Here is a 17,174-nt window from a genome sequence, read left to right as displayed (position 1 = left end):
CATAACTACACAAATAAAATCATTAATATGTTTGTCATTGTAGCGTATGGTGTTTGAAAACAAGCCCCCCATAAAAACGGGGGCCAGCAAGCTGGTGACGTTGCATGAAAATCCAATTCAACAGGAGGAAAACCAAATGAAGTTATTCTTGGAACTCTGTTTACCTGAGGCTAAAGTAGTTTACAAACAGTAACTGAGTTAGTATATTCAGCTTTTGGGTTAATAAGGCAGCCTAAACAAAGAGCAGAGCAGTACCCTTGGGCGGCGACTCATGGGCACAGAAGACGAAAGGCAGAAAGCGTCTAGCTTTCTTTACTTTATGCTGACAGTGATTGACTCCTTTACAAAGAGGCAAGAAAAGGAAAGAGAAAAAAAAGAAACAGAAACAAATTATTTGGAAATAAAAGAAAAGAGACTGAAGAGAACATCTACAATGAACGAACATAAAAGTAAAGGTTTACATTACAATTCTCTATACAAAAACGGATATAGAATGTTGTTGAAACTCTGAAGAATATTTGATACTTTTCTTCAAATTCCTTTCTACAGTAATTCCTATTTCAGTTTTTAAAAATGAGACTAGAATCTATTAATATAAAGCCAGCTTTTGCCAACCATATACACCATTCATTAAAAACACAAAGAACATTGTCTATCCCAGAAGTCCAACCCACTTTTCCAAGTTCCTCACCTAAGTTCTACCAGACTGTGCTACAGCTAGATTCCAATTCAAGGGCAGTCACCAGACTTAAACATGTATGTATTGACTGTCTGAACCCTTGAAACAACACAAATATTTCACAGAGCAGGGTTACATAAGAAAGGAAGAACACAGTTTCTCTATCTCCAAAAATAGAGCATTGATATATTGTATGATCTGAAATCTGCCACTGGAGTCTTATCCCTAGTGCAGACCTGTCTTACCAATTGATATTCCAGCTCTCCAAGGATCTCTGGGTGAACACCCCATGACACTGTCCTCAATGTCCCCCTTCCCAGTCACCCCACTGCATTTAATTATAGCAAAGTACTTCTCAGGAGGAGAGAGATTCTGGAGTAGAAGAAAATACAAAGAAGCCACGACTGATTTCAGAAGGTGAGAAAGAAGGACACAAGATGACACTCAGCACCTGCAGATACCTGCTCCTTTTATTTCTCTTGTTACCTGTTTGCTCCTCTCTGCTTTCCTTTTTTCCCTTTCTCCTCTATCTCAGAAATGTGAGAGGTCGTTTAAAAAGCCGATCAAACAAAAAAACCCAGCATCTTGTTGCTGGTAGCTCTTCACAGCCAAACCTCAAGAGTGAGGTCCAGCCACCTCGAGTTCTACAGGTTGGGGGTCCAGGTGTTAAAAGAGAAGCTGAGTCCCACAGCAGCACCGTGCTGGGACAGCACCCGGTCAGTGGTGGGAGGAGTGGAGAAAGTGTGGGAAAGGAGAATTACACACTAATAAAAGTAACTTCAACAAACAACAAAAACTACCATCTTAAAAACTGCTGGGTGACTGAACAAACAGAAATCATCAACTGTGAAAATGTACTTCACTGAAAATCACGGAACACTAATCAGACTGAATGCTAAAAACTAAAAGAGGGCAAAATTCTTGACTAAGTGTATCAGTATTTCCATGTATCCCACACTACTGCAATCCAAAGTGACTTCTCTCCCTAACATCACTTGACACAATTTTCAGCGCTGTCATTCTAACACAAACCTCAGGTAACATTCATAAAAAACTTCAGAGGTACTATAGAAGAAAAGAAAAAAAATACTGCAGCTGTTTTAAGTGACTACTGAAAAGGTGTTGACATGAAAATGAAGGAACCCAATACTCTGTACTGACACAGAAGAACAGGTATAGAGTCGCTGGAAGCAACTCAAGTGATCTAAAAGGGAAGAGATGCTTCAACTCCTGACCTGCCTGCTCAGGCTACAAAGCTAATTTAAGCCTGAACGGCTGAAATGCTGCTCACCCTCACACTGACACGTGGGGGGCTGAAACCTGACTAACCCATTTCAAATGAAGGGCACACTGAAAAGGCAAGAGTGGTTTTAATTCATCATGTACACACACTGATGCCCTGGGATGTGACAGTCCAGCTCTTCCCCTGCATTTCAAACTCTGCCTTTATGATTTACTGTCTAAAGTTTGTTCAACTCCTCTGTCAGACTAAATGGAAGACACTTTGCCTTAAACTTACCACATCTGCAAGTCTAGCTACTAAAGTAAGATTATTTAGGCAACAAGTTGATTCTGAGAATAAAAAAAATGTTCCAACACTTTTCCAAAAGCTTAGCAAATACTTGCTTGAAATGAATACTGATTAAAAGGATTTCCACCATTACACACTGGCCTCCAGCCAGGATATCACTGGTGTCTAACTGAATGGCTCTAAATCTCAGAAATGCTGTTGGACACTGCAGACTGGGACTTCTGTTTTTATTTAGTTCCTCTTCTCAGTACTAAGCACTTAGTAAAATTATTGTGTATCAAAGAAAAAAAAAGAAAAAAAAGAAAAAAAGAAAGAAAAAAGTCAGGCTAAAGGGCAGTTACTACTAGAGCTTCTCATTAGTATTGTATGAGACAACCAATCCTGAAAGGCTGAAATTTATAATATCCATTCTATTTTACTTGTATATTCCTGAATTAGTTTCAGGAAATAAACCCTAAAGAAAACCCACCCAAATCTATAGGAAGAATAAAATCTACTGGTTTTCAAGCTTTTGAACTAAAATGAGCACTATGGGGTTATCACATCAAATGTGCTTCTACACAAACAAAAAACCCCCAAACCTGACCCTGCATGGAACATGTCTTTAGTCTTACAGTGTTACTACAGCAATGCAGAAGTGTCTGCTCAAATCAAATGAATGGAACACAAAGGAGAAGCACAGGAGAGTGAGAATTCCTTAACCAACACCACAGACTGATGGAATCAATGCAGGAACTTCCTGGACACTGATATAGAGGAAATTTCTTCAGATTGTCACCACAATTCATTCTTGTCTTTTTATGCATGAAAAGAAGTCTTTTAGTCAGCCAGGCTGAAATAGAAAAAGATAACAGCACCAGGCTATTCAACTGTGATGGGAATTTGAAACACTGTAATTTATTAGCATTAAGGGTATTTTTAACTATATAATCTTATTAATCAGCAGAATAGCTGGATGAGTTCCCTCCATGAACATGGAGACTAATAACTTGCTCAAGGTTTGTAAAATTAATTTGCAGTAAACCTTAAGCTTGAACGTCTCCCAGTGCTGTGACCATATGGCAAAGCTACAGCTGTAACAAGGTCTTTATATTCCTCAAATTACTTAATAATTTGAATTTATAACTATGTAATTTCTGCCAAGACTGTTAGTCCTTCTTTTCAGAAGTGAGCTACAGAGTACAACACAGCTGAGCTGGCAGACACAACCAAGAGTGCTCAAGATACAATTTTTCATTTAAAACTTTACTTACACTTATCAGCTTTGTCTTTCTGGAGTGACTTGATAAAATGGACATTATAAAAGAACCTTGAGCAAAGGACACCTTTTTCTCCCTACCAACTAATTCAAATGGAAGTGCAAAATAAAAGTCCTACATAAGAAACTCTTTCAGAACTGAGCACAGAGCAGACCTTCATTTGGAGCACAGGAATCACGACACAGAGACTGCACTGTGCTCTGCAAGTAGAATGATTCAATAAAATTCTATTTGTCTTTCCATCCTGCTCAAGGCTTTGCTGGGGATTACCCTGCACCACTCACCTCTACAGACAGGTCCCTTCATACCCAAGATCTCCTTCATTCAGAGCACTTTAAAGTGTTGTAACACTGGCATCAGGTGAATATATTCATCTTTTTCCTCTCCTGTTTGTTGTGTTTTGACAATTGGCTCCTGCTCTATTTCAGTTTGTTCTAGGCAATCTCCTGGAAGTCTCTCTCACAAACTACAGCATATAATTGTTTTTTCCTGCATGCTAAAACCTCCCTTAAATCAGGCTTATCTCCTTCAAAACAGATTTTTTTTCACTCAAATCAAAATTTCAGCTAAATTGCATGACTAAATTTACAACTACTTCAAAAACGATCTGCTCGTGAGTAGCACCTCACAGAACTCTCATGTCACTTCACTGCCATGATCAGAAGTAAACCACAGTGTGATTTAGGTGTAACAATATTGTAAATGCAATTCTAAGGCAGAACCTGACAACTTGCTGAGAAGTCCCTCTTCCAGGATACTAAAATCCTTCAGCTCCTATACAGAAGCTTGCTCCAAGGAGATCCAGTTTCTCCTTCACAGGGTATGTACTGGGTGTGTCTAAACGATGGGGCAGAGAGGCAAAGGCACACCAGCATAATTAGAAACTTCTGCCATCACATCACCATGCACTCAGAGCTACCCCCCTTTGACTTCAAAATGCTGCCTGTGCCAGTGACAGCAGCTGCATGAGCTGGGGAACAAGATGACAAACCAATTTCTCTTTAAGACACCTATTTCCCCCTTAAGGACTTCTGTCCTGGGGTTTGTTTCTCAGATGACTCAAACAGTTTGTTTTAACCTCTGAAACAGGGACTGTATTTTCAAAGACCTTTGAATTTCCTTCACAAAATAAGCAGATACTAAAGCTGCAAAACTAGCACCTGCTTTGAACCAACACCAACCCTGTGGGACATCCTAAAGCTCCCTTTAGACACATCTCTTGTGTTGTCTGCTGCAGGACAGCTTATCTTCTCCCCTCACTGTCACCTTCCCAGCTACAGCTCCATCCCTACAAACACATTATTTGACCCAGCAGTATGTAACATTCAAATGCCATGAGTGACTGCTCAGAATCACAGGATCCTTTAAGTTGGAAAAGACCCTTAAGATCCAACTGTAAACCCAGCACTGCCAAGAACCTGCCAAGCCTTGTTCAATGCTCTGCTTGTTCAATACTCACTGAGACAAGTGGGCCTGAAATGTCATATTCTGTGGCACCGCATGTAAAGTAGCGTTAGAGCCATGATTAAAAAAACCTCAGGAATTCTCTAGAGCAAAGCAGGCCCAGCGATTAGCCACGGGAAGCAAAGGCATATTTGTTCGTCCTAGTCATATTTACATTAGCAAGGAAGGGGCAGAAGAAACCAAAGAACCCTGTGTCAGAAAGAATTTACATAAAAAGGGAGCCAGCAACTACTGCTTTACTGATTTCATTTTATGAAGAACCTTTTAGAATATATAACTGACCAGGTAAATTATTATTTTTGGAAATAAGTGTATCAGGAAATACAAGCATCACCTTACTAATGCTAATGTTTTCTACTTCAAAACAAACTGCTGGCCAAAGTAAGTTCCTTTAGCCCAGGGTAGAGTGTTTTAATAAGGTGTCTCGAAGCAAAACAGTGGAAATACAGTCAATAAAATTATAGTTAACTAGTGTGCTGCTTCTGGCACATTTGATACTCTGTTTGCACAGAGCAAATAGTTTAGCTTTACCATTTCCTGAGCGCACACTCTTGGCTACGTACAAAAACCTCTTTTTTAACGTAAAGACAGATGTAAAGTGAGAAGGAGGCAAAAGCTGCAATTACCCATCTAATAGGTCATTGCTTCTGGTGAATCACAGCAAATTCAGACAAAGCATGAGATGACTACCAAAGAAATCTAAAATCCAACTCATTTAATTTGGCTTATTTGTAGTTATTTATAATCTTACAGACACACAAATGCGCTGAGGGATAAAATTATTACTGTGCTTTAAGAAAAGGGGAAATGTTGCAGGCCTCTTACTTGCACACAGTGAAATGCAGTGCCCACTGCAAGGAACATGGAATTTAATAAGTAAGGTTAACAAATAACACCAGAAGAAACAGAAGCACGCAGCAGTAAGAGGTGTGTGGTGAAATCTGGTCCAGCGAGACACAAGACTCCCAAGTCCAGCAATCTGCTGCTTTGGATTCCTGAAACCAACTTCACCCTTCAGTAGTTTGAAAAGGCCTTTATTTAGAGAGAAAAAAAAAAGGATTAAAAACCTCTCTATCTTTGAATGCTTTGGAATATTGAAGCACTTGGAAAGACCTAGTTTTCATTTCACTAGACCAGAAATACTCCAAGGTATGTTAATAAATATTTCACAAAAAGACAAGGTGTCTTTCATTAACAGGTTCCTTTTTAAACCTAGAAAACTTCAGATAAATACCCAAACTTTTAGACCACTAAATCATGTTTCACACTGGGTTTGGATATTGCTGGATCCCCTAAATTGTGGTGGGGAATCACTGTGAAACTTTCATTTTGAACTAAGAATGTTAATACTACAAATATGCCTGACTGCTTAATTTTCCTGTTGAATCTGTCTCAGATTTTTGCTATTTAGCTTTAACATCAGAGAGGTCTAAACAAAGGGGAGCAATCTCACTGAAAGCAAGCAGCAGCATTAATTTATGATTTAAACTATCAAAGGCATGACAGGCACAGCTGACAGTGAGTTGTAAAAGCTCGTCTTATCTGAAGCCTGTGGTTCTTGGTTCTAAGTCATTGAAATGTCACCAGAGAAAAGCTCTTACTCTGCACACCAAGATCCCCCACAGCTGGCTCTGCACTGTCAGCTGTCAGGCTCTGCTGACCTGTGACTCTGGGTTAACTGAGCATTATGTACAGATGTTGCCTCCCTTGTTCCACACTGATGGATGAGCTGCATGTGACAACAGGAGTGACACCTCTTCACATCTACATCAAGTATTACCTCATTTGTAACAAACTGATTCCTTTGGGGACTCATAGATTCTCACAGAAAGCATCTCCTGAGGAAAAGCCTGTATCATGTTAACTTCATCTCAGCAATCTGCCTGTGGTTCAAATTTATTACAGACATCCATGACACCCTCAATGCATTTCAAATAATTTGGGGACAAAAAACCCTCAGCAACAAAAAAAGTATGTATATATTTTTTGCCATTGTATTAGAAGAACAAACCCTTGAGAGCGAATAATAAATGCATTGGCTTGAATAATTTTCCAGTATTATGTCAGTGTTTCCAGTGCATCAACACAATGATTCTGGAAAGATATAAAATGGTACTACAATACAAGAATAATACCTGATCAGTTTTCATTTTGGCACTGGAAAGAATGAGAATGATATTTTCTGGTTTAACTGTACCGTTTTGCTTACTGGAGCCAGCTTTGCACCTTACAGTGTCCCTGACATTCACCTGAACAACCAGCTCACTTCCAGCGCTGCTACTTCTGTTTCTTCTGCGGGGCTACATAAAGCTCTCATTTCCCCATCATCCACCTTTTTGGGATGTTCTGAATGCAAGAGATGGGGGTACTACAGCTAATCTCCCTACAGTAATATCAAAATGCTACTTTAAAAGAGAAGTGTTTGTGCACCACTGCACCTTGAGACACATTTTAACTCCAGATCCTCTCACCCATTTTCTTCCACAACTTCTATTTACTTGGGCTTCCTATGTCAAGGGGTGAATCTCAGACATCTGTAAAAAACGGTTAAGGGTGGAGAAAGGAATCTGAAAAGTAGGAAATTAATCAAATGTCTGCATATCTTTCCTCCTTTTTGTATGAAATATGTTGGGTTTTTGAATATGGCCACTAAGCGTTAATATAAATGTTAAAGTAGGGCTGAAGTCATGGGTGGGAAAGCCACTGAGTCACAGTGTTGGTTCCTCAAGTTTGTTGCCAAACACTGTAAACCTATAGAAACATATAATATAAATACACCTTTGCATTAAAATCTCCTTAATAAATATTATATGTATGGATTTAGAAATGCATTTTCTACTAAGATCAATCAATCCTTCAAAATTACTTAAGATTTTGTAACAGAAAAATGTTCTCTCTCAATCATAAAAACTTTAAAAAACCACAGTAACTAACAGAAATCTTAGAAGCCTATAAGGTACAGAAACAACATGTATTACCTCACATTCTCATCCTTCAATTAACTTGTCATTTTTCAACAGCAAAAATTAAATGCTTTGATCTAAACAGCAGCTACAGAAAAACAGCTATTAAGTTCCTTCCTTCCGAAAAGCAACAATTAATATTTAATTGCCTATTTTCCCTTTTCAAAGCTGCTCCTCCACAATTAGCACACACTCAGGTAAATTTGAGTTTAGCTGACGACATTCTGCTTCACCACAAAGTAAAGTGGAAATACTGACAAGCGGCCTGGCTTTGAAGTATCTCCATGGATGTGGCTGTTGCACCAAAGTTTCTCTTTAGGAACCGCTCTGCAAAGGCAGCACAGCTTTGGATCTGGAAAGTCAGCAGCCACGGAGCAGCAGTGAACTAAGTGTGAGTGAAAAACCTGCCTACACCTCTGCCAGCTCCAGAAATGAACCCGTGTCTCGGGTTTTTATGAGCCTTACCTGACACAGAGACCGTGTGTGACCTCACTCCTTGCTTCTCATTGTTGGCCAGCCTGTAAAACAGAGGTTGGAATCGCTGAATGCTGTACATCCTTCACGGGCACACGCACTGGGAATTCATCCCAACAGGTACCTACTGTAATTAGCAGGGCTGGTCCACCTCCCGCAGTAAGGGGGGGAGAAGTCAGAAAGGAACCTACCATTTCAACCCCTCTGGGGGAGTGAGAGTGGATTTAAATTAAATGAGCATGTGGAGTCACAGAGACGGAGGAAATTCAAAGGAAAACACAAAACCTAAGTTGTACACAGTTTTAAGATCTGTGTAATCTGTGCTTCTACTTTCTGTATGATCTACTGGAAACAGTATAAACCAAGGGTTTGTCTGTAAGATGACTTATCCCGTACAATTTTGAATTAATTTACATATAAAGTAAAGGAAGAAAACCAATCACATTTAAATATACTTATGAATAAATGTTCATTATGTTATTTATATATTATATATTGTTCACTATGTATAAATGTATTGCTCATTTTATATATAAATGTTCACTATATTATGTATATATTCTATTCTGTTCCTTATGTAGAAATGTTCATTACATTATGTATATGTTATGTGTCTGTTACGCCACGTATAAATGTTCATTATTATCAGAAATTCTAACAAATTCTCCACTTTTTTTTCACTTACACATATATCCACAATATTAATGGTCAGAGCACACTGCACTTCATGCTTTCAGAAATCAGGAATTTCATCTGGCACAGGCAGATCTCCCCAGATGCAAGATGCTGTTGGCTGGTAGTTTTATGTATCTGATAAAAGCCCACTGCTCTGCTGCCAGACTCAGAGCATATGTGCTGCTCTTGTTAAACAGGCTCAAGAGTACCAATTTACTTTTGGTAAACTATCCCAAAAATGGGAAGAACCTTTTCCTTCAAAACTTATTTTACCCCAGAAATCCCTACCAAATAAAAAAAGGTACCTTTATGTAATTAGAATGTTATTCTGTGTTTCTAAGTTGTGTCTATTTAAGTAAAAAGAAATTTTCCTGTTCCATCAGTGTAGACTAAGTTTACCAGTTTTACTGTTTTCAGCCTCAACTTTCATTTCCTTTTCTTCCCCCAATTTTAACCTCTCTCTTTCTATACCACGAGAAAGCTGCCTGGCTAGTGAGGACTGTAGCAGGACCTGTGTAGGAAGAGTAACCACTAATTCAGGAACAACCTGTGTTCCACACTCCATCCACTAGTTAAGAAAGTAATAATAATAATTTAAGAAAAACGGAGAGGTTAAGACACTATAAAGCACTAAATGTCATTTGATCTTCCAACAGTTGTCATGTGCTACTGGATACAGGTGATTCTGCCTGACCCAGCCACTGGCACCAGGAGGGTACAAAATAATATATTAATAATAAATTAGAAATTTGTTCTTATTTACCTTAAAGTCTGGAAGGAAGAAAAATGCAGAAGTATCTTAGCACCCTTTATAAGAATCATTAGATGCAGATAACATGCCTCAGCACACCTTGGGATATGGTATCACCATAAAACCAACCACAGAAAAAAATGCATCTCTATTTGCCTGACATAGATTAGCATTTTCTACACATCCACAATTATTATCAGAGGAGAGCTTTTCTATTTTACTATATTTAAAAAAATAAAGATGTTTTTACTATGTAGTTGGTATTCTTTATTACACCGAAACCAGATCCCAACTTAGACTGGTCCCATTATGGAAATTTTATTAAGAAAAGGTGACAGGACAGATTTATGATAAGGGTAAAAAAAGTATTTTCAGTATTTCACATAAGCAGAAAAGGGGACAAATAGGAAAAACAAGCACAGATCGACTCACAAATTGAAAGCACAATTCAAAAACTGTTTAGCCTCACTCCTACAATCAAATTTACTCAGGGACTCAAAAGAAATAGTCTGAATCCCACTCAAGTATTTTCCAGTACATCCTGCTTCTGTTACCATCAAATCGATGTATTATGCACTTTTCCCCTCAGATTTTCTTTCTGAACCTTTACAGTTTAATATTGCTGTGAGGCTTTTGTGCACCACCTGCTACTTGTTCTAGAATCCAAAACAAACAATAAAAATTAGGCCCATGTAAAAACTCCTAAGGCATCCTTAAGCAAAACTATTTTTCAAAACTTTTTTATTAATATGTAAGACAGGAAAGCACAAAACTTACTTTGGTATTGATGGTAAAGCTCTTTCACCTTCTGTGTAAACAAGAAGAAAACAGGATTAAAGCTTTTACAAGTTTTCAAACAACCTCTCTCAAGGTGCAATGAAACAACAATCATCACAATCTCTCAGGAAACTTATTCAAAACAATGTTCTATTCATATCTAAAGAGCAGTGTATCAACACAACTCCTCCTAACCAGTGATACCTTTTGGCAAACTCTTATTGGAGGAAACAACATATACAGAACACAAAAGCTCTTTTATATTCTTAACAAATAACTCCAATAAATCACTTGCAGAAGGTGTGACACTATCTCATCTCTCTAGTAAGAAAATGCTTTTCTTTTATCTTCAAGATGTCCTAAGTGCTAACATATAAATAAAACAATCCAAGCCAACTTGGATTTCCAAGTAAGACAACTGAAATAAATCATTAAAGCACGTAACTTATCATATTGATTTCACATTGGGTTGAGAATATACAACAGTAATATTTAGTGCCAGAGAATAAGTCAGCTTTTTTAAAAGTATTTTCAAATCCTTGCCAGTCTTTCTTTGATAATGATAATTGTGTATAAAAGCTTGGATGTACATACCCAAGGGTTTTTTTCTTTTTCCTACTGGATTTGATGAGACACTTGGTATTTATGTGGGGAAAGATGATGGGGAAGTTACTAACTCTTTTGTATAGAACCTTTACAGTAGATTGGAGTGTGCAGGGAAGGAGAGAAGGTGGGCAATTAAAATGAGCTTTCACTCTCTAAATCACTGTAGCTCTGATAAAGTAATATAAAATGGAATAGCCACATTTACAGAAAATATTGACATACACTGTTTACACAAAATCACTGTCATTTGTTTCTTTCCTATGTTAAAATTTCTGAAATTTCCAGACATTAAAGAACTGCAGTTTCACCTCTGTGTATCACAGAACTGAGCACACAAACGCCTGATACCCTGAAGCCATGTTCAAATACAGTATTTTGGTACAATTTTTCTGCTGTCTGCAAGTAGAACAACATCATTTGACTCAGCAGTGTAGGTCTGTTTTGATCTGTCTGATGGGGGCTGTTGAGAAGGAAGATGCAGGAAAGAAGGGAAACCAGGAGTTGCCATTTGGAAGACCTGGAGCAGCTCAGCAAAGTGACAAGAGCAAGCACCTGAAACTGGAGGGCAGAGGAAGGACAGTAAGATTATACAAGCACCATGAGGTGGGAGATAAAGGTATTGTGATACCTTTGTTAAGGTAAGTGATACCTTTTGGGGAAGGAAACAAAGGCAAAGATCCTTAGAGGGAGCATGGAGTGATGAGTATGAGGTCAATGGCACGAAGGTGTAGCCTGGCAATAAAAGACTGGGGGGTAGGTACCTCAAAAGAGAGACTGTAACAGGCACAGGATTCAACCCGGATAAAACTGGCCAACAGACATCAAGCTTGGAGAAATAGGCACAGGAGCCCTGCCTACTTCTCTGCAGGCCTCCCCAGGGCTGTGAAGATCACTCAAAAGAACCTTAAATTCTACCTGACACCTACATTACCTGTCAGTAATTAGTTGTGAAAGCACAATGTGTTCTGGTTCACACCCATATATGCTGCTACTACTGGTCATTCCAATGCTATCCCTACATTTGGCAATGGATTTAAGGGTTTAGAGGGTGCTGATTAATTACACGTGTTACTGGTGGAACATATTTGCAGTCTATTGTTTCTAAAGGTTTAGAAAGATACAAACCTCTGTGATAAAAGAGCTTTATTAAACTGCACAGTTAACTTTATCTTTCCATATTTTTAAATCAAGATAATATGCATAATTAATAAGCAGCTATTCAGACTGATTTTCCTTGCTCTTTAATATGTACCTCCATTGCATAGTAACTGCACACTATTCACAGTGTATTCTAAAGATGGAATTTTAATTTCCTCTAGGGCTTTTTTGTGTGTGTGTGGAGTATCATATTTGGGGACTTCAGAAAGATCAGTGAATGATTTCATTACACTTGCTAGGAATGGTTTCGTAATACTTTGCAGGACCACAATGCTTCACATGTTCAAGGTACTGCCCTCAGATCAGATCTCATTGTTTCTCCCTCCTCCAACCTCTCAAGAAAGGGAGAAATATCGCAGGTGGCAAATGCCAGTGTGTGCTAAAGTCAAATACTATCTATCAAAAAGGATCTAAGGGAGATAAAGAGACAATCTAACTTTCAAGTGTGGTATTACATTTCCTTAACGAAGGGAATCTCATTCCATTCCTGCAAGCCTCCATTCAACTGACTGAACAGCCTCCTATCAGTGCAAAATGCAAAGCAAAGATCATAATAAACGATAATATACCATAACAAAACAAAACTTTGATTCCATTGTAACTGCAAATCCTTTCTACATGTTCTGTGGGATAAGGAGTGTATGAATACAAGTGGTCTTATGCAGTTAGCTGAGTAGCAGTATGACCCAGTTAAATGAGTGGAGTTTGTGAATGATGAAAGAAATTGAGGGAAAGGTAAAAGGAATTGAAGGAAAGGTGAAAGGAACTGAAGCTGTCCGGAAAACTGTGAGGAAAAGATGAGGATGGACAGAGAAAAGTAGAGACTCTAACCTAAGTTAAATGAATGTTTGGTTCCAGGTTGGCTGGAAAACCAGGCAGCAGCATGTATGGGTCTGTTCCATCTCACCATGTTCTTTTTCACTGTTCCTTGCCAAAATCCATGGGGTATGCCTGGTTTTGTGCTCATTAGCATCAGAGCAACAGATCTGGACCCCTGTCCTCTGGGTTGAGGGGGCTGGGAGATATGGATAACACAGGCTCAGCCACAGGAAGAAAGAAGGATCACCCGGCATCACTCTAAGACACAGTCTGATGCCTGCACTGACTGGCTACAGGACATCCCCCATTTGGCTGCCCGAGATGTGTGTCAAGGGCAGGGTCATAAATGGACAGGGGAAACAGGAAAAGCAAGCAGATGCTAGAAAAAGAAGACATAAAAAACCCCAAACACCGTACTATTAAGTAGAATCAGAGATGTCCAGAGGTCGTAGTACTAGAGGTTGCCCAGAGAAGCTGTGGCTGACCCATCCCTGCAAGTGTCCAAGGGCAGGCTGGGTGGGGCTTAGAGCAACCTGGGATAGTGGAAGCTGTTCCTGCCCATGGCAGGGGGATTGGAAGGAGATTTTTAAAGGTATCAGCAAACCCTAACTACAGTATGATTCTTTCTATGATTCTGTGCCTCCTCTTTCATTGGAGAAAATTAAAAAATCCACATGAACTACTGATTTGCAGACGCCTACGTGCTCTCTGGATACAAACTGCTCACTTCACGCACTGGTTCCCACGTTGGTGCTCATCCTTTTTAACAGCTTTTATCCCCAATATTCATTAGTACCCTTGTGGGTCTGAAGTCAGAATTCCTGACTAACAGCATCCCAGTAAAAGCATATGTTGTTTTTCACAAATTGAAACCCACAACATTTTGCCCAGTTCTATATTCTGTTAAAAAAAAAAGGGATATGTGTGATTGTATTGGAGTGTCCACATCCAGGTGTTTCACTGTGAGGAGAATCCAGGGCTGTCCCACAGCAGACACAGCTGGTCCCAGATGGCTCCAGCAGCCCCCCCACATTCTATGTTGGGAATTTTTGCCAATGAAGTGAAAGTCGTAAAGAATGTGTGATGAATGTGTATTTTAACAATAATTATCAAGTCTGAGTGTCACAGAGGCAATGGGGGAATGGTGTGGAGGAAGCTAGCACAGGACAGGCTCTGGTCTGTTCCCAGAGCAGCCACCCCAGCAACCTCGTGGCTACCAAAACCTTGGCAGCACCCACCCAACACCTTCCAGCACTCCTGTAACCCCAGGCTCCAGGAGATGTGAAAAGAACCCTCAGGTATTTTGATTTACCACAGTGTAAACTGTCCTCACCTGACTGAAATGATTGTGAAAGTAAAATCAGCGAGGGGTCAAACTAGCCCAAGAGGTAACAGCATCCTCAGAATGTGAATAAATGTTGCCATTCCATTAAAATGAAAATGATGCTCATGGTTAAACACCTCCTAACCTAAAGTTTTTATCAGTTCCACTTTTTATGATTTTTTTCATTTGTGCTCTTTGCCTGTAAGTGTTAAGTGTGACAATGGAAAAACAAGTATTAAATGTAAAGTTTCCACATTGGTCTAAAGGGATCTGTATATTAAAATATTTATGAAAAATAAAACAAGCTGAGTGGAAAAATGCCAAACACTGTCCAGGTCTTAAACATCTCCATGCTCTCACCAAATTAAGAGCAACTGGATCATTAATGGAGAGCAAGACAGATATCAGTAATCAAGAAGGACAATTTATGAGGAGACTTGCAATAAACATGCAAATTTACAACAAAGAGGGGCCAGGAAAGCTCAAAGAGGGGATAAAACACATCTGTTGGATCCAGAGTTGCTACATGGTTTGCTTCTGATGTGTCTTATACAAAGCTCACTGTGGGAGGGATCTGGGAACGCAGATCAGGGTGGGGACAACTCTCCTACAAAATGTTTAATTAATATATTGAGTATTGCTAAGAACATCAAAAAGAGAAACCTCAGACAAAAGAAACTCACAATTTATTTTAACCAGAGAGGTTCTCTTCATGGATGCATAAAAAGGACTGTTCCCAAAGTGCTCCATGATGTTCCTTTAACTAAACACTGTCATTTGCTCCATGTTAAAATTCCATATTATCAGAGTATCACTCAAAAACCACACTGCATTAAATGCATTGATTTATTCTGCATTCACACCTACCAGCAAACCTCAGTGCAAGGCACAGGAAAATCAGGGATATTGCCCTTCACAGAGCTTAGGGAATCTAGAAGATGTAAGAGCTCACAATAAGCAAGTCAGGTCAGAGCAAGACAAGAATTAGAAAAAGTGCAGAGAGTGAGTCAATTTTTTGGTCAGCTTCAGCAGCAGTAAGTCAGGATCCTCGTGCCCAGCTGATAAATGAGATGGCAGCTGCTTGTACGTACCGGGTATTAAAAAAGGACATGGTGAATCCTGTACAGGTTTGGACTGGGAGCTGCTCCCTTGCTTGGATAAGAACAGGTAAGAAAAGGAAAGCCAGTAATAGCACTGGCAATGCAGATTGAATAGATCAGATTTCTGAAATGCCACCAGTGTGGAAGTGGCAAGAACTGCACACAGTCCACAGGTGTCCCTAGAGGAAAAGCAGAGACAGAGTCAGAGCCATCCACTGACTCAGTAATAGACAGAGAGGCAGGGAGAGGTAATGAAAGATATGAAAAAGTTTTAAAAGCTCAGCTGTGGCTACTACAGTTCAGGCTGAAAAACAGCCAATCCACTGGTATTAGAAGGAAAGTGTGGGGAGTGAATAATACGGACTGTAACAAACCCCAAACCATGATTTTTCAGAAAAGAAGAGGTACAAAAGACAATTGCTCACAGGAACAGACTAGTCAAGCAAAATGAAAATCTTGGTTTGTGATGCCTATTTTAGTTTTAGAACAATAAACTATCATTTTGGTGTCAGTTCTGGGACAAATGCTTCATCATCTCTGGGTTGTGTACCAGGTTGGCTTGGAGAGCTGACTTTGTGTTGAGGGAAGATTTTCATTTGTATGGAGATAAGGCTGCACAACTAACCTAAGTTATAACAAAGCTGCTTGTGTTGGAGCTGAAGGTCAGTCACACATATTAGGGGTAAGAAATACTAAACAAACAGGCAAACTTAAGAATAATATGAACAACTACTAAATGTTGTCATAGCATAAACACCTTAAAATCACATTTCTTCATTACTGAATGACCGAGTTTCAGTCTGGGTATTTTTTGTGCCATGCACAGATGCTACAGATGGACCTGAACTATGTTAATAACGTCACCCTACTTGAATAACTAGAGAACAGGGAAAACCAGTGGCACAAAAAAGCCAGTGCGTGGCTAAAAAGGGACTCAGTTTCAGATTGGAGAGATGTTGGGACAGTTTGTGTATCTTCCTGTATTACAAGCAGGGAAGAAGGACATAGTTGTTTTAGAAAGTGGAAAAGTTGGACGAATTTCCACATGTAAAGATTAGTACATGAGGACAGAAAACTGCATTCTTGAGCAGCCTTGTTTGGATGTTTTTCCACAACAAAAGCTGATTGATATCAGAAAAAATTGTAATGAAATTAATCAGAATTCTCTCTTTAAATCCAGGTGTACCTGCACTCTCATCTCACTGCTTCCAGCTTGTGAGCTGCTATAAAAACTGACTGATACTCCAAAATGCATCTTTGCTTTAGTTCTATTTTATGAGAGAAACCCATGAGACTTCTCTTTACATTGTTATTTTTTAAACAGAAATGTTTTGAGTATCTAGGAGGAAGGCAGAAATTTAAAAATCATCACTAGTCAGAACCTTATCCAAATGCTTTCTAGCCAAAATTTCCACTTGTATATTAGGGAATCACATTACAAGATAATACAACCTTGTTAGGAGTGCCTTTAACTACAATTTACTCCTGTTACTCAAGTCTAGAATCAGTGTAAGGCAGTGATTGCTGACAACTAGTCTAAATTATCAGCCATTAAGTAATTTTTGATGGAGTGACATTTACTATCAGTGTTCCT

The 17,174-nt window shown here is 39.1% G+C and overlaps 1 protein-coding gene across 19 annotated transcripts in view; it reads right to left on the bottom strand.

Annotated features, from left to right (window-relative positions):
* Positions 1–17,174, bottom strand: part of PTK2 (protein tyrosine kinase 2) — a 190,444-nt gene that overhangs the window by 46,068 nt on the left and 127,202 nt on the right. For 10 of the 19 annotated variants that reach the window (XM_027645638.1, XM_027645639.1, XM_027645642.1 and 7 more), the window contains exons 12-13: positions 10,574–10,604; positions 8,362–8,414 (exon numbers count right to left, since the gene is read on the bottom strand). In XM_027645638.1, the coding sequence (XP_027501439.1) occupies positions 8,362–8,414; positions 10,574–10,604 (84 nt within the window). Of the gene's footprint in view, positions 1–255; positions 340–8,361; positions 8,415–10,573; positions 10,605–17,174 lie in introns of all 19 variants that reach the window. The other 9 variants (XM_027645649.1, XM_027645631.1, XM_027645633.1 and 6 more) reach the window with 1 other exon arrangement.

Source organism: Corapipo altera, unplaced genomic scaffold, assembly GCF_003945725.1.
Source record: "Corapipo altera isolate COAL_440 unplaced genomic scaffold, ASM394572v1 51, whole genome shotgun sequence".
Classification (NCBI taxonomy): domain Eukaryota; kingdom Metazoa; phylum Chordata; class Aves; order Passeriformes; family Pipridae; genus Corapipo; species Corapipo altera.
The sequence above is the reverse complement of the archived record's forward strand: the minus strand, read 5'-3'. Positions and strand labels throughout refer to the sequence as shown.